A 16,468-nucleotide genomic window follows, 5' to 3' on the forward strand; every position below is an offset into this window, starting at 1 on the left:
ACACTCAACTCAACTCGAGCAAGAGTACAAATTTGTTTATGCATACGTAACTGTGCACACAGGAACATTAGACGTCAGTTGCTGCTACCCAATTCCAACAACCGACTTTCATTCATGTTTGTTTTTAGTGTGTGTGTCAGTTTCAGGGCAGCAAAAACTCCAGTTTCTCATTCCAAAATCCAGCTGCTGCTTTCACTAGTTTTCCAGCTATAGATGATTATTAGAGCGCAAAAGACGAACGTTGACTTACCTGCAAAAACGGATAAGAAAGTAGATAGATTTAGGGAATTAAATGAAGTAAAATTCCCAAGGGTTTGGCTGGTGTTATTTTCCCTTCTGGTCAGCTGCCTCTCACATAAAAACAGTCGTTTGCATTTCTTTAATAATGGACATAATTAAATTGCCATGCTACTCTTTTTTGAATTATAAAAATTGAAAGTAAATTGAGAGGAAGGATTGTTCCTAATTTTGTCTGTATGTGTGTCCAGTGCGGCCCTCCATGTCGGAGACCACGGCCCTGGGTGCAGCCATGGCAGCGGGGGCAGCAGAGGGGGTGGAGGTGTGGAGCCTGAGCCCCGGTCAACTCCCAGACGTCACATCAGAGACCTACCAGCCCCAGATCAACACCGACGGTAGGAAAACACGACCCAGCAGACATGTCTGAGTGTAGTTTCAACTACTAGAACTAGTGCAGGTGTGCGATTCTTAAATAGGTCTCAAATGTGAATATTACTTGAAAGATAACATTTGTTCTCATTTAAATATTCAAACTGTAGACAACAACCGTGTTGGTCAGGTCAGAAGGCTTCAGGTTTAGATGCTGCCATCTAGTGGAAAATGCTGTCATTACACTGTCTCTTTCTGAAATTAACCAATTAAACAAGATGAGGGAAAATTCTCAAAAGTATTCTCTTTGTTTTAAAATACTTAATTTCAAAAACAAGTGTTTTACTTTCACCATTTACTCCAGGCTTACACCTGGCTTCTGCCAGCTTTCTATTTAGTTATTGTGGTAAAGCATACTGATAAAAGAACTGACTTAACAAAGCAGGGATGTATCGGAGGATAAACCCACCTAAAGCCAGTTTACCTCCTTTTTAATTGCAGAACAGAGTTTACCAACCTTTTTAGGCTGATTTATATCTTAATTATATGAAATTCTTAGTATATATCCTAATATCAAACTGATGTAGGCTATATAACGATACAGGCTTTTAAGGAGAAAAAGCATACATTCATACTTTTCTGAAAATATAATTGATTTGTGTTTATATTAGTGGTTGTTTTCCAATCATGATGATCACCGGCTGGAAGTCGGTTTACAATGTTTAGTTTTCGCACCACATCACCGGACCTAACTGACTCTGTCTTCATCCCAAACAGAGAGCGAGTTCCGCTTTGCTCGTTGGAAGAAGGCTGTCCAGAAAGCCATGAACTGGGAGACGACGGAGCCTTGCTGCAATGCCAACGGTATGCAGCTGCAATATTATTGTCTTCATGAATCACAATAGCAATTATCTAAGAAATGGAAGACACGTGTAAGAAATAATTCCAGCAGTTACATACAAAAATCTGCAAGGTAGAGGGTAATTATTTTGATTTTCCACTGATTTCTGCTTAATGTTGGGTGTTTTGTTCTCAACCTCGACTGGTTATATGAACAGAAGCTAGAATCTGACCGTGATGCGTCTGTGGATGCTCTCTCCTTACTGACAACAGGTTTAGGGAAGAAGATGAACGGCGCTCCCTGGGCGGTCCCCCCCACCCCTCCCCCCACCAGAGTGGACCCCTAAGGTCCGACATACGCTGCTGCATGCTCCTGTGTGAATTTAAAACACTGTCACACTAACTTCCTTTCTAGTTCAGGGGTTTACTGTCTGGGTGGCACGGTCTCATACATGGGCATCACTGGCATGGTGTGTTGAAGGGTTCGACTGATATGGGTTTGTCAAGGCCAATATTGATATCTTTAGACTTAAGTTCAATTCAATACCTTATAAATTTGAAAACTTGTCAAGAAAAAGATCAGTGTTTCCGCTCAGAATTTCATTCTTGTCAGGTTGGAAAAGAAACAGCATTTAGACCAACATGTGACACTAAAACTCTCCACTGAAACCCAGACTAATGAAATTATTTTAGGGTACCCCGCCAATTCAATGGGGGAACTCTGCAATACATTAGGCCTATTAATGAAGATTTCATTTACAAAAAAAGAACAAGTAAATAAATGAAATGTACAAAGAAGTTTTTCTGTTGCTGCGATCAGGGAGGACCCTGCATCATATCAGTGATGGATGAAATGATCGGCTAATATCCAGTATTTAATAAATGTCACCCTGATATAGGGTTACGGTCCAAGCCTAACATATTGTGCGTGTGTGTGTGTTTACCTGAGTATGCATGTTTCTCTATTTCTCTCTTTTTTCCTTTATTCCTCTGCAGAAAACGGTTAACATTTGTGTTTGGTTGCAAGCCGTTTCACATTTTCAAACCAATTCCTCAGACTAACCACTTTGCCTCTCCTCCACTCTGCATTAAGCTAATGAATCCATCTTCATACTCTGTTCTCACCTAAACTTGTCTCTTTTTTCACCTCACAGATCACCAGCAATAACTGAACTGCGGCACAAGATAACCATGGAAACATGGAGGATTACTATTGGACGAGACTGGAGGAGGAAAGGTCCTGAAAGTGAAAACGCCACCTGACGGCTGCATGTGGTGCGCAGATATGTTGAGCTCGGCTCAGCACACTGGAAGCAGCATCGCACATCTGTGACATGGCTATGGACGGTTTATTATTATGTGTATATATATTCATGGACAATACCTAAACTGTGCCGTCACCCTCTAGTGCCAACTGGAATGAGAGTAAAACATGACCTGTGGTGAAACTATTTTTGGTAGACTTTCTTCTTCCTTTTTGGGAAAAGGAAAAATGTACTTGAAAACTTTGAATTTGCCATTTTCTGTTCCTGTCTGTTGTCCAGGTCATGCAGTGTTTCAAAGGGAAAATCAGGTGTTGATATTTTCAAGTAAAAAACGTTAGTTAGTAGTTATGCTTGATCGCTGTAGCAAAAGGGGACACCGTCCTGTTTTTTAACCTTTGTTCCATACATATCGTTTTAGTTTGTATTTTTTTTCCAAACTTTATTGCGTACTAGATCCAACCTCAACACTGAACAGATGTTACAGATGTTGAGGGACTAAATGAGTTCTTGACAATGGTTGCTGCTGGTCTTATCATGTCCTGAGTGGGGTTTGACTTGGAAAAGCTCGTGGAAATTAGACATTTTGGAATTAAAATATTCCGTCAACCCCCAAGATGTATTCATATACTCTATCTTTACAAATGGGTCTTTACATGAGGCTAAAGTTTATTTTTTTCCAAGTAAAAATGCTAAATTAAGTTGTATTATTTTTGTTACATAGGACATGAAAACAATCAGCATCTCAAAAACGTTTCTTCTGAATGCAAATGGAACCCTGTAATGTCACACTCATACACTGCAGGCTCTTAACAGCACTTTATAATTTATCGTGTGTATGGGGAGTATGATATGGGAACCATGCACCTGTGTTTTTATAAAGGGGAATGGTGTTTTTAATCCAATGTTTTTAAGAAGGGATTTTACCTCCATCATTAATGAAGTCCGTGCAGAGAAGATGGCTAAGAGGCATCAACTCTGTGACACTTATGCAAATCTGTAAAGAGAAGTAAAAGCAAGATGGGAAACATTTTGAATCAGACTGTTTTTATTATCCTGTTCGTACCGCTCTACTGTTTTAAAGGAGAGATCCTAGTCATCACACGTCCATTGATGCAAATCTTAAAGATCACTTTAATGCATTACAGCATTAAAGATGAGGTTAAATTTTTATCATACTGTATGTTCCTTTTTAAATCTACTCTATGTAAAGGGATAGTTCAGTTATTCCACCCTGCTGGGGAGTGTAATATCTTTGTCAGTGAGTAATGACTTCAAAATGAAACCAACACAGATGTATTTTTTTTTTCCAAACTAAAAGCTGTGTTCAACTTTGTAATGTTATGTACATAATCTCCCAAATTCTTATGTTTATGCCTGCCTGATGGTTTTCTCTGTAATTTACTAAAATCTTTCAATTTGTTTCAAAAGGTGTGTGCAAGAGCCCTTCAACTCTGCAGTAATGTACAGATATTGTAATAAACTGAATGAAAACTTGATGGCTACCTCAATGTCTAACATGGTTCACTCCTAATGGCTTAGCTGCAACTCTCACATGAGCAGTTAAGTCTTCACACTTGTACATAACATGAATGACTCATAGTTCAACAAACTCAAGTTGGAAGTAAATAGATATTTAATATTCCAGGCAGGTGCAGTGAAAGATTATTTGTAAGCAAAGTACAATTCTTTTTGATCATAAAGTCCATGGTAGCATACGACAGGAATGCAGGGGCCATCTTTAATACAGAAAGCCCACAGTAAAGTTTGTCGACATTTACAAAATACCTGTTAAATAAGTGACAGGAATAAAACTGGAAAAACTGAGCCTCAAGGATGTGTGAGACAGTCAAACCACAGAGAAACATCCCTAGAAACCCCGAGGCTCCCTATTTACACTGACATGAAGTCAGACCTGACCTGAAGTTCACATAATCAAAAATGGGCCATCAGAAGGGGAAAAGAGTCCAGGAAGCCATTTTGTCGGCTTGTAGAGCGGCAGGTTTCAGCGGGAGAACTGCCTCTTGTCACTCCTGCCCTTGTTGACGTGCTTGAAGATCTTGGACTTGTGCGCGTTCTTGGATTTCTGGTAGCCGAAGCCGCCGCCGCCGCCTCGCTTCTGCATCTTTACTCCTTTACTGCTGTGGACGTCTGGGGGGGGAGGAGGAGGGTTAAGGGAAAAACACTGAAAGGTTTTGACCCACGCTGTTTTTTGTCAAACAAATCCCAAGCAAGACAGCAACTATAAAATGGTTGTTTGATGATTAGTGTTTAAGAAAGGAAAGACAATTTGTAGTTACAGGAGACGCGTTTTAGACACTCTATGATTACCATTTAAAGCCACAAAAATGAATGCGATGTTGAGGCTTTATGGTCGAGAACAACAGTCTAAACAAATGAACAGATAGGGGAGAAAAGTGAAATCAGCCTGTGAACACAAAGGGATGTGATTTTATGCGACTTCAGGTTTTTTTTGGACATACAATTCCCATTTATTTCTACTGGGAGACTGGTGCTTTCTGTGTTTTCCTGCTTTTTGTATTCCTGAGTTCATCCTGGAATACATGATGTGTAGGAAAAAGTATCAACATTTACCAAAAACAGCATCAGACACAGAACAATTACAGTTTTCAGTGATGAATGCGATCTATGGTCCGTAGAACAACAGAAAAGGATACTGAGGTCGACGTAAGGGGGAACCTTGAAGCCGAAGGAGAGCACCACCATGGGGAGGTTGAGGGTGTTGACGCTGTAGATCTGTTTGAGCGAGTGCGAGTCGTAAGCCCTCACGTAGGACTTGTAGGCCTCCTGGGCGGACTTGTGCAGGTAATAGTTCTTTTCAATCAGCTTCTCCAGCTGAGGAACACAAGAGAGGTTTTAGATTTAGACTGAAGCCAGTGGTCTTTCTTTTCTTTTCATTTTTACAACTATTTCACCTGACTAGCAATACAAGATATCCTGAAACTCATGGCAGCTAACAAGCATCACTGAGTCAAGACACGGAGTTCTTACCTGGGACTGGATATCGGAGATTTTACTCCAGGAAAATTCAAACTCACTCAATGGAACCTGGACAAAATTGAGACCCGTGTAAATGGAGGAAAATCCCACGCAAAGACAATCATGGATGTTAGTTTGACAAATGTCTACAGTCAGCATCAACATCAGGTTTGTTGGACAAAAGATAAACACAGAGAGGCGGGGCTGAACGGGACAAAACCCACTACACACTCATCCCCCACTTGTAGATTCCCACCCAACCCACATATTTTTTGATCGTTCAACCAAATTCTCAACAGCTATGTTAGCCTGCAACCACAACGCACTGCGTTTTTGAGTAAGGGGTGCAACTCTCGCTTTTTGCCCGACTGGAAAAACTCACTCTCTTGCTATGCTATTGCTCTGCTGAAAGCAACAAGTTCAGGGGTTATCGAAAGGAATTCTGGGAAATCCTCAACTTAAGTAGAAGTAGATGAAGCAGGTTGAGGGAAAAGTGGATACACCAAAATGACGACACAAACAATAACACTTCACCACAAAATAACTCTGGATGTATTGAACATCACAAATTGATGCTACATGACAGTGTAAGAGTATCCAAGGGTGGATTTTTCCTTCAATGTACTGCTAAAAGGTATAAAGACACACTAGCAGCATGGCGAGTCAGCCCTCCCCTCCGTGTGTCTCTATAGTTACAACAGAAAGCAGCAGAGGGTTTGAGCCGGTTACCTTGGCCTGTTTGAGGAAGCGTAAGAAGCCAAGTTCTTCAGGCCGGAGGATCAAGAGGGCGTGGCCTCGGCCGTTGATGCCTCGCGCCGTCCTGCCCACCCTGTGGATGTACTCCTATGGACATAAAACAAACTTACATCAGCACAGTTCTGTAGCTAACTCTCCTGGTCCAAGTCTCCTCACGAGTTACCAAATCACACCAACGTTCAAGTGTTTCGAGACGTTTAATCGAAATGAAAAGGACGGGGCACCTTGGGGTCATCTGGGGGATCATACTGGACGATCCAGTCCACCTCGGGGATGTCCAGTCCTCGGGCCGCCACGTCCGTACACAGCAGGATGCCCGAGTCGGCGTTGCAGAACTGGAAGAAGGTGGTGGTACGTTTGGTCTGCTTCTGCTTGCCCTGGGGGATGAAATATAAAGAAACATGTTTTACACAACTGCTGTAAGGCTGTGACTGTGATATCTGAACACCGTAAACCATTCATGGATTCCAAGGGTGATGAGGCAGGAAGTCTTACATGGATGGCCATGACGGGCAGGTCGATGTAGTTGAGCAGCTCATAGTGGAATTTGACCGACATGCAGGAGGAGAAGAAGACCATCAGCTTCTTCTTGCGGTTCTTCTTCAGGAAGGTGAAGAGCAGCAGGAAGCGTTTCTCTGATGGACACACCACGTAACCCTGCAGGAACAGAGGAATCCCACCTCAAATCAGTTTCCTGTCATAAAGATCTTTGGGTGGTAGGAATCATAGTCTACTGATCAATAGGGGTGTAAAAAAGGATTGATGCATCGATTTGAAGTTAGAAAGCCAACTGTATTGTTTTGACAGACAGACAGATAGACAGGATAGATAGGATAGATAGATAAGCCTCCAACAAGACAAAGTACTGCATACATATCACAAACTAAGTGTTGAGACAGCAGATATGTTGTTGGCAGTACCTGCTCCAGGCCGTCAACAGTGGCGTTGTCTTTGTTGTCGTCCACCCCAACGTAAAGCGGCTCCTTCTTCAGGGAGATACGAGCCAAGTCCTCCACCTTACGGGTCTGAGTGGCCGAAAACAGCATCGTCTGTCTCTTCTCTGATGAACAAGGGCAGAAACATTAAACACTAATTTAGGGAGGGCAGGTTGGGTTAGAGGTTTGAGTGGAGATTTTAAACTCGACAAAAAAATCCATCCGTTAACAGAGGCACAGAAGAAAGTGGGTTTGGCAGCAGTACAGATACGTACTTGGCAGCAGTTTGATGATCTGCTTCAGTTCCTCCTCGAAGCCCACCTCCAGGATGCGGTCAGCCTCGTCAATGATCAGACACTGCAAGTTCTTGAACATGAACCCAGGGGTGTTCTGAAGGCAGGACAAAACAGGGAACACATGAATGCCACAATGTTTGATATATGCATCATTGTCCTATCATGACGTAATGGTAGAGGAGCACCAATAGTATCTATAGTTTTGTGATTGGTGCTGACTGTCCTAGGACTCGCATTCAAATCAGCAATTGAAAGCATCTTGATATTGATACTTTAATGACTTGCACATTGACACAATATAAAAATCTTCCAATGAGAAAATGTTTGACATGAAAAGAGAAAAGTGCTTCTACTTGTGAAGTTCACAGGTGCAGCACCTATTGTTCAGAAGAGAAATCTTGGCTATGCAGGCTAACAGCCATTCTGTTTGGATTAGTCGAAACCACAGCAGCCATTTTAAAAAAGCTTTTTGAGTCTGTTAATAAACTGTTTGACTAAAGTAGGTCCAAAAAAAAAAAGCTATATCCTCTTGCCTATGTTTGGTAGAACATTTTCTGTTTATTATTGCCATTTATAACTCACTCAGTGTGGATTGTTATACGATGATCAGTGCATAAATTGAACCATGAATAAATCAATTCAATGGATGCACATGTCTCTGTAATTGTTTTAAAATAGATCAATTCTAGGGAGCATGGATGACTGAATTGTTTAGTACCTGGATCAGTATTCATATCAACTAATCTACTGAATAAAGTACTCTGTATTTGTATTGGTTTCGGAAACAAAATGAGAGTCTGTGCACCTCTAAGTAATGGTTCCATAAAACATCTGTTAAGGAGGAATGGCAGCTCACCTGCAGGTGGTCCAGCAGTCGGCCAGGCGTGGCCACCAGGATGTTGACACCGTTGGCCAGTCTCTGGGCCTCAGCTGAGCGGTTGCTGCCTCCCATGATCAGGCCGTAGGTGTGCACATGGTGCGTCATCAGCTCCTTCATCACACCATAGGTCTGCATTGCCAACTCGCGTGTGGGAGAAAGGATCACTACGCCCGTGCCTGGGAGGGGCAGGAGTGGTAGGAAATTAAAGTTAGGACCCAGTCACATTCTACAAAGCTCAACTTACAGCTTACAATGGTTTGGCCTACACATTTCAGACAAGACATGATGGGTAAAAGCAACATTTTTACCCCTCAGCAGCCCAGAAAGTGCTAATTCATTTTAACAAATTAATCGGAAGTCTTACCGTTCCTGGGCATGAACTTGAGTTTGTAGATCAGCTCTATGGAGGGGATGAGGAAGGCCAAGGTTTTACCACTTCCTGTCTTAGCAGCAGCCAGGACGTCCCTACAGAGATCAAACCAATCAGAGACACAGCTTCATTATCCACACCGCCACAAGAGGCTGCTTCTTGGATGTCATCAAGCTGTGGCAGGCTCAGGAGTTTTGTCAAGAGACTTTGATTCCGCTGCCAATGTGACTGATAACGGTGTCGATGATAACTTGGTTTTGTGTTTTCTAAACATCTCTACATATTCCAATATCTTACAGCAAATTAACTGACCTTCTTATGGATCAGGTGCCAAAAGATAAGAAACCCAGTTTACGTCTAGATTAACTCCTAAGTTACAACCAAACCAGGAGAATCTGCGACTTACCTTCCCTCCAGCAGCGGACGGATACTTTTGTGCTGGATCTCGGTCATGTGTTCGAAGCCCATCTCCTTCACTCCCTTCAGCGTGTTCTCACTCACCAACTCAGCAAGAGAGGCAAACGAGGTGTCCTCAAACGCTCCTGAGATGCAAATAGAGTAAATACTTAAAAATGATTAAAGAAGTTCCTGAGAGCAGATCCCACTTAGAAACAGATGAAGCATGAGATGAAGAAAACCCCCCGATCTTTCTTTGCCTTAAGAGCGCAAGAGAAGCAACCATGGAAAACTGGTCAGAACTAAATGTATAAATGAAAATGTTCCTCACTAATTCAGCGATCTCAAAACTAACGTGTCCTTGCGGTTATTCGTGCCGAGAGGAATCAGTGACGACTCCTCCCAACGACAACCACAAGAGTCACTGTATGCCTTAGTTGACACCCCATTCACTATGGAGACACTGAACGGGCAACACATAAAGGCAAAATAAAGACATTTTCAAAACGGCTGAAATCTGTTCCTATGCTCTGGTACATCTGATCTGCGTCTATGTACATTTTACAAAGCTTTGTATTAGATCTGGACCAAATAATTATTTTAAATACTTCAAAGTTTGTTCTAGTCAACCTGAGCGCCTGAAGTGCCGTCATAATTGTGTTTTGTTGTGCTATCAAAATAGCATGTAAGCTTTCATGGAGGAAAAACACGTATTTCGCATTTTTTATGTCAAAGGCTGTTTTTTATAATTAATTAATTATTTTTATTTTTTAATTATTAATTAATTGGTCATTAACGTGGCTACCGATCGATCAAGGAAGCTGCTTAATATTTGCATCCCTAGTAACTAGCCAAGAGGAAGTAGACGTCTAGCTGTTTAATACCTGTCAAGCCGGTTGGTAATTCAGGTCCATCCTCCTCTTCATCATCCCCTTCTTTTTCTCCATCTCCAGATTCCTCATCCTCCTCATCATCCTCCTCCTCCTCATCATCATCTTCTTCATCCTCCATCTCGTCATCCTCGTCTCCCTCTTCCTCGTCTGCAGCTTCCTCTGGTTTGTCAATGGTCTGTTCAGCATCTTCTGCCACCTTTACTCCCTCCTCCTCCTCCTCCTCTTCTTCTGCTTCATTCTGTGTTTTGGTCTTCTTCCCTCCTAGAAAGAGGATTACATTCACATTAGCTACCACAAACATGTCGTTTGTCGATTCCAATCTGCCAAACTCTGCTGAGTCCACAAACCGTTACCTGGTGATTCAGCAGCGTTCGCAAGTTTCCTTTTCTTCTTCTTCAAAGGAGTTTCTTCTGTGGCGGCTTCTTCCACCGGCGCGTCCTTCTGCTTCTTCTGTTGCTTCTTGGGCTTGGTGTCTGCCGTTTCCTCACAACTCTCCTCTACCAGCCCGTTTGGTTCTACTGGGAGAGAAATCACAACAAAACACATCATTAGCTAATTAGCCAGGTGATGAGAAAATAACTGAAAGACCTTGAGCAGCTGTATGATTACGATTTAGGGGACTTAAAACGTCAAACTGCCTCAGCACACACTCATCTGCCAGACAGTTTGCTTTCACTGAGGTATCTAGAACAATTAAATACATCATTAGCTAAGTAATAAGCTAACTAGGTGCCGTGCAATGAATCAAAACCGTTGTATAGTTCCGATTTCTGCAATTAAGACGATCTAGGAGAGAGCAAGTTAGCCTTGAAAATCTAATTAAGCTTTATTTACATAGCACATTTCGTGCAAACAAATGCAATGCGCTTCACATTAAAATGAATAAAATCAAATCAAAATAAAACTTAAGTATACATAAAAAATAAATAATAAAACCGTTAAAAATACAGACAAAATAAGAAAATACAGATAGAAAACACGTAAATAAAATTGTGCAAGCTATAAAATAAAGTGGGAGAGACTTAGAGTAAAAGGAGTAAATAAGATAAAAATGAAAATAGGAGAAGTCAAATATCAGCTCTAAGAAAAAGCAAGACTTTAACGACGTTTAAAAATGTCGATCACAAGCCAACAGAGCTTGAAGGCAGCAAGGTAACGTTAGCTAACATTGACTAGCTACATATTTGACAGTACTGTGTGACATATACTGACTATGATAGATATTGATTATAGTTAGCCTAACCAGTCGATTGTGTATGAAATAACAGTAGCTATGTCTGCGTGTTTAATCCACAGATCAAGCATTTAACGATCAAACGGAAAATTAAGACATGCTGTGATTAGCTAGCTAGCATGTGGAGGAGTTGGAAGTCGCCGTTTCAGAAACAGTATAAACACGCAGCGATAACCGAGTATGTTTTATTTACTGCAGCACTCACCGGTCTCTTCGTCTTGTCTCTGCTCCTTCAGCAGTTTGCGCTCTTTATTCTTCTCATTTCTTTTCTGAATTTTCTTCCGGAGAAGTTTCATCTGTAGGTCCGCCATGGTTACAGCTGCTACTGGGCACGCTCGCGCACACGTGTGGCGTTCAGGACCCCCTCGGAGTACGACTGTGCATCGCCTGAATGAAAATCAAAGAAAGGACCTCGGCTCGCTTAGCTGTCATTCATAATGCCACGCTTAAAGCAACGATTATAATCTTTATTTGTCAGTAGAAATCGTAATAGTTGTATTCCTTAAAGTCAAAACTAGGTCTACTGTAAACATTCCTTATAAATTACAGTAGAACAATATATTTTGTAGGCTATTACACAGGAAAGTGGAAGCCTGTTTCGGTTGGTTGAATGCCTTGCAGCTCCATCTGTATCGGTACCCAAACGAATAGCCTGTATAATTTTCTTCTAGGGAATTATATTGTCTGTCTACTTAATGGTATTTTTGATTATAATAAATAATTAATGTAGATGAAAGAAGTGAAGAAAGCAGCAAAGATTTAAGACTAGACCTGATGTAGATGCATCTGACAATATATACTGTCAACAAATTATTAAAGCTGCTGCCTACAGGTCTTTCCATTGTTATTTCTTTTCTTTTATCCCTATTTACTGCAGATAGTCATGGCTGAAGAGATTCAAGTGAAGATGAATAGAGCAATCTGCCTTCCAGTAGATAATATTGAATGGCACTGAATGGTTATAAGTATGTAACAGGACAAAAAACAGTGACATCACTATCCTCCAAGGACATTCAGGTCTTGAGTGTTTACATCACATACAATCGTGGTCATATTTTCTGTTGTGTGTAGAATATTACACTGAATTTGAATGCAATCCACTAAATCATGATTCAAGAGACACATTATTTTTCTCTTTATAATCATTTATTTTTACAGTGTCGCTTCCTCTGGTCCCCTGTCTGTTTTTATCTCAGACATCTGAGTCACAATCTATGAATCCGTCTCATTCCTTCCTTCTCTCTCTCTCTCTGCAGCTGCTTGTTGCCTCCTGGTCACTGGTCGCCTCACGTTTTGTATTTTTTTTTCCATTGTCTGCGCTCTTCCTATCATCGGCTCTTTGTTTCTCCTCACAAAGTGTCTCTGCCTGTGTGTGAGGTAAGTTTGTAAGTTTGTATCCCTGTGGTTTGAAGGGTCCTTGCATGGTCTGTGTTCCCCCATGTGAGTCATTATGGTCTGTCTCTCCCTCACTTTGGTGATAGAAGATCATGGAACGAAATTAGTGCCAGCAGAGGTTGTATTTCAGTTGCACACATTTGAATTTGTCATGCTCATATTGAACCATTGAATTAAAAAATGGTTTTTTTTTAATTAATTAAAAAATGTAATTTGTAAGGCACAAAATTGAATGTAATGGCTTGAAAAAACATGTGATTACTTTTCAATGTATCTTTTAACTACAACCTCAAATTCTGGTTTCTCAATTCAGATTGAGTTCTCTAAGACACAATCCAGGAAAAGCAAACAAGCAAAGATTCAATCCAACAATGTCAGACAACACACTGGTGCTTCTGTTTTCACTGTGGCCACTTCCGGACATACACACTCTCTGATATTGTTTCTGGTCTTTTGGAGCATAATTTTCAAAGAGTTCCCGACCGAGAAGTGACTAGTGAATGTGCAGAAACAAAAACTACAACTAGCTAGTGAAATCTAGTAGCACCAGTACGCTCTCCAATGTTGTTGGATTGCATCTTAACTCGTTTGCTTCCCCCATCTCAATCTGAGAGCTCAATTTGAACTGAGAAAACTGAATATGAAATTACAGTTAAAAGTTAAATTCAATAATTATCACATTCAATTTCAAGCCGTTGCATTCAAATTGTGCCTTACAAATTCAATTTCTGAATTCATTTATTTAAAAAGTTCATCTTTTGAATCCAACGGTTCAGCATGGTCATGACAAACTCCAACTCATGCAATTCAAATACAGTCCCTGGTGGCACTGATCTCTCTCCATAGGTTTTGGTCAGACCCGTCGTCTCTGCACATCCTGCTCCACTGCTTTGAACACTAAATCTGTGATGTCCCTGCGAAGCCTCATGAGCACCATAGAGTCTTTGATTTGGTGCATGTCGGACAGCATGACCTTCACAAACTGGCTCAGCACGTCGTTTTTCAGCCCGTCCCCCACCGGCTCCGGCGGACTGTCGTCATACGGACAGTTACAGCTCAGAGACACGGCTTCTGTGAGTTGAGGCTGTGAAGGCGGGCGGTGGAGGGGCGCGGCGTTTGGGGGCGAGGCGGGAAACCGGGGATCTGGACCGAACACATCAGTGCGTAGCGGGCTGCCGAACACGCTGCCCGTGTCGACGCTGCCTTCGGTTTCCTCCTCCTCGTCTTCATCGTCCTCCTCATCCTCGTCCTGTGAACAGTGACAAGGAAGAAATAGAATACAGTAAAAGTAGACGAAATCCACTATCAAAAGACTCTCTTAAGGCATATGTGGTTGCCTTACTTCAATTGAGAATGCATGGTAAATTGCAATTCAATTCAATTATCCTAACTCTAAGGAAACATAATTGAATTCCATTAAATTCCACTTCTAAGAGTTTGTCTTGACTCGCTAAACATTATAAATCAAACATTATGAATCAAATAAAAGACAGTTAAACAAATCACACAACATTCATTCATAATGTATACGATTACATGTTCTGCATCAACTACCACCTGAAAGTTTAACATTTTATGATATTCAGTAGGCTATTGATTATATACAACACTGTGTGTAATCTCAGATATGTGGTAAGAATAATCAAAAACAAAACATGGAATTTCACAGAATTTCAGTTCAATTTTTATTAGGCCCTTTTCACATCGTCACGGTAACAGCTTCCATGTTGAGAAAGCGGTGCATCACAGCCTCCTGTGGCAACTTTCTTTTTGTGACTTACTGACAAACCAATCCAACAAAGACAACAAAAACAACAAAATTGTAACAATATAGCACTAGATACAAAATGTAATAATGTTATGCAAATGAGGGGATGCTAAGCTAAAATTCTGTCAATGAAAGTCAATGAAAACAGGTCAGTGAGTCTTTGTATTTCACCAATGTTAATTTCTGGGATTTAGTGATTTAGTGAAGGAAGTTGGAATGCACCGGTTTCTCAGTGCGGAAGCTGTTGCCATGACGATGTGAAAAGGGCCTGAAATTCCACTTCTGTTTCCAGTAGGTTTTGTTCAAATTCCAATTCCAATTCCTGAGTTGAACTGGATTTGATGAGTTCATTCATGATTTGACCCCCCGACCCTGCTGTGATGTGACGACTCACCTGAGCGTCTGTCACTCTCCGCGGGACGATGTACGGCTTCAGGAAACTCAGCTGCTCCTTCAGCATGCGTTTCTTCTTGGTCGTGATCTTTTCCGGATGACCTATCAACCTGCCGTACTGCGTGCGGAGAGACCTGGATCTTCTCTCCACGTCGGATACTGCGAGGTTAAAACCGGACAGCTGTGGTTAAGTTCCATGTTGTGTAGGTAGAAAATATCTGAAGGCACCTATGAAGCAGAAGATCATCACTGCTGGACACACTGTCTATTCAGAAATATGGATCTCTTCACTCACAGCTGAAATAGTCCTAACTTTGGATGGGATGATATGCTTATTTCACGATACGATTCGATACCGATATGGGGTTCACTATTCGATACGATGTAATAAATAAAAGTTCAATGACAACAAAGTCTGACTGTGCAGAATTATGTTTACTTCTGACTGAGCCACAAGTCTTTCTAGCAATGCCATTGGCTTGCTAGAATGTAAACAACAATTTAAAAATGTTGTCTCATTTGTGATTACTACAGCAGAATAAAATGATTCATTTTTCTGCCCCATGATACATATTGTCACATTTCTGTATTGCGATATATTGAATTTCGCTATATCATCCCATCCCTAGTTCTAATATTCACTAGAATTTAATAATTAACCTTAACAGACAAGTCATATTGAGCATCATCATAATTTGCTATGTAAAACTCAGGGTTCCTACACTCACTTGGACATCAAACTTAATGACTTTGAAGGTCTTATATGGTGAAATTCAAGGACTCAAAATTGACATATTTTGGGGTAAGACATGACAAAAATCAGACATCAAAGAAGCTTAATTTTTTACTCCTGATGTCAAGAAATCCTGGTGAAATCAGAGGTCCAGAGAGCTGAGACATATTGATGAATTTACTATGTTTTAATATTTAAAAAAATCAAGTACTTTCAAGGGCATTTATTTGTTTTCATACATTTTTATGGCCCTATTTTATTTTCCTCAAATCCACAAATTTTAAAGGGTTTTCCAGGCGTGTGGGAACCCTGGAAACTGAACAGCTTCAGTCTGAATATATTTCACAAAGTAAGTACACATGGGGTCATTTCAGCTGTTTGGGGAGATGGCTCTCTAACATAAGGATACCTTCCGTCCAGATGTGATATAGACAATAATAATAGAAAGAAAATCTCTCTGAGGCTTAAGCAGTATAGTTGCTTACCATTCAGTCCCATGGATAACGCGAATTCAGACCACAGCTGAGTTTTCAACTTTTTATTTTGGTAAGATGCCTTTGAGGCATTGAAGAGACATTCGTGCTCTCTCCAGAATTCTATCAGTTTCTGGTCTATTTCATCCCGCCACTCGCGGTCCGTTTGATCCTTCGATGCCATAATCTAAACAAGCAGGCCAATAACACACGAAATATAGATATAAACTAACCCAAC

General features: G+C 41.0%; 3 protein-coding genes and 1 non-coding gene across 6 annotated transcripts in view; 1 reads left to right on the forward strand and 3 right to left on the reverse strand.

The window, feature by feature from the left end:
- The window catches only part of LOC139926534 (glycerol kinase-like), a 20,737-nt gene extending 16,532 nt beyond the window's left edge, over positions 1 to 4,205 (forward strand). The window contains exons 17-20 of one of the 2 annotated variants that reach the window (XM_071918283.2): positions 489 to 632; positions 1,384 to 1,470; positions 1,720 to 1,794; positions 2,601 to 3,738. In XM_071918283.2, coding sequence (XP_071774384.1) covers positions 489 to 632; positions 1,384 to 1,470; positions 1,720 to 1,793 — 305 coding nt within the window. In that variant the 3' untranslated portion in view covers position 1,794; positions 2,601 to 3,738. Of the gene's footprint in view, positions 1 to 488; positions 633 to 1,383; positions 1,471 to 1,719; positions 1,795 to 2,600 lie in introns of both variants that reach the window. The other variant, XM_078285968.1, reaches the window with a different exon arrangement.
- ddx18 (DEAD (Asp-Glu-Ala-Asp) box polypeptide 18) lies at positions 4,192 to 11,792 on the reverse strand. 2 transcript variants are annotated; one of them, XM_078285967.1, is made up of 14 exons: positions 11,674 to 11,792; positions 10,588 to 10,749; positions 10,226 to 10,495; positions 9,352 to 9,487; positions 8,940 to 9,040; positions 8,552 to 8,751; positions 7,675 to 7,789; positions 7,385 to 7,524; positions 6,960 to 7,121; positions 6,689 to 6,841; positions 6,438 to 6,551; positions 5,721 to 5,777; positions 5,387 to 5,564; positions 4,192 to 4,859 (listed from the first exon to the last, which is right to left on the reverse strand). In XM_078285967.1, exons 1-14 carry the CDS (start codon positions 11,777 to 11,779, stop codon positions 4,714 to 4,716), a joined length of 2,040 nt encoding a protein of 679 aa, XP_078142093.1. In that variant the 5' UTR covers positions 11,780 to 11,792; the 3' UTR covers positions 4,192 to 4,713. The 2 variants fall into 2 exon arrangements, with proteins under 2 accessions (XP_078142093.1, XP_071774387.2); XM_071918286.2 differs by having other exon boundaries at positions 10,588 to 10,752.
- Positions 9,695 to 9,828, reverse strand: LOC139926550 (small nucleolar RNA SNORA13). The gene has a single exon (XR_011785310.2). It is a non-coding gene; the product is annotated as a small nucleolar RNA SNORA13 (small nucleolar RNA).
- Positions 11,793 to 13,086: 1,294 nt separating the features above from the next.
- Positions 13,087 to 16,458, reverse strand: LOC139926530 (uncharacterized). The gene is made up of 3 exons (XM_071918276.2): positions 16,243 to 16,458; positions 15,026 to 15,183; positions 13,087 to 14,112 (listed from the first exon to the last, which is right to left on the reverse strand). Exons 1-3 carry the CDS (start codon positions 16,412 to 16,414, stop codon positions 13,717 to 13,719), a joined length of 726 nt encoding a protein of 241 aa, XP_071774377.1. The 5' UTR covers positions 16,415 to 16,458; the 3' UTR covers positions 13,087 to 13,716.
- Between the last annotated feature and the right edge of the window lie 10 nt (positions 16,459 to 16,468).

Source organism: Centroberyx gerrardi, chromosome 10 (genome assembly GCF_048128805.1).
Source record: "Centroberyx gerrardi isolate f3 chromosome 10, fCenGer3.hap1.cur.20231027, whole genome shotgun sequence".
NCBI lineage: Eukaryota > Metazoa > Chordata > Actinopteri > Beryciformes > Berycidae > Centroberyx > Centroberyx gerrardi.

What these genes read in the sequence shown, in the direction of transcription:
- ddx18 (XM_071918286.2), bottom strand. Translation starts at nt 11,779, where the DNA reads ATGGCGGACCTACAGATGAAACTTCTCCGGAAGAAAATTCAGAAAAGA. An exon ending in ATCCCCCAGATGACCCCAAG is followed by an intron (nt 6,552 to 6,688) that starts GTGCCCCGTCCT and finishes TTATGTCCATAG; the next exon opens with GAGTACATCCACAGGGTGGG. An exon ending in TCCCCCTTACGTCGACCTCA is followed by an intron (nt 4,860 to 5,386) that starts GTATCCTTTTCT and finishes CTCCCCCCCCAG; the next exon opens with ACGTCCACAGCAGTAAAGGA.
- LOC139926530 (XM_071918276.2), bottom strand. Translation starts at nt 16,414, where the DNA reads ATGGCATCGAAGGATCAAACGGACCGCGAGTGGCGGGATGAAATAGAC. An exon ending in GTTATCCATGGGACTGAATG is followed by an intron (nt 15,184 to 16,242) that starts GTAAGCAACTAT and finishes TTAACCTCGCAG; the next exon opens with TATCCGACGTGGAGAGAAGA. An exon ending in GGAGAGTGACAGACGCTCAG is followed by an intron (nt 14,113 to 15,025) that starts GTGAGTCGTCAC and finishes CACTGTTCACAG; the next exon opens with GACGAGGATGAGGAGGACGA.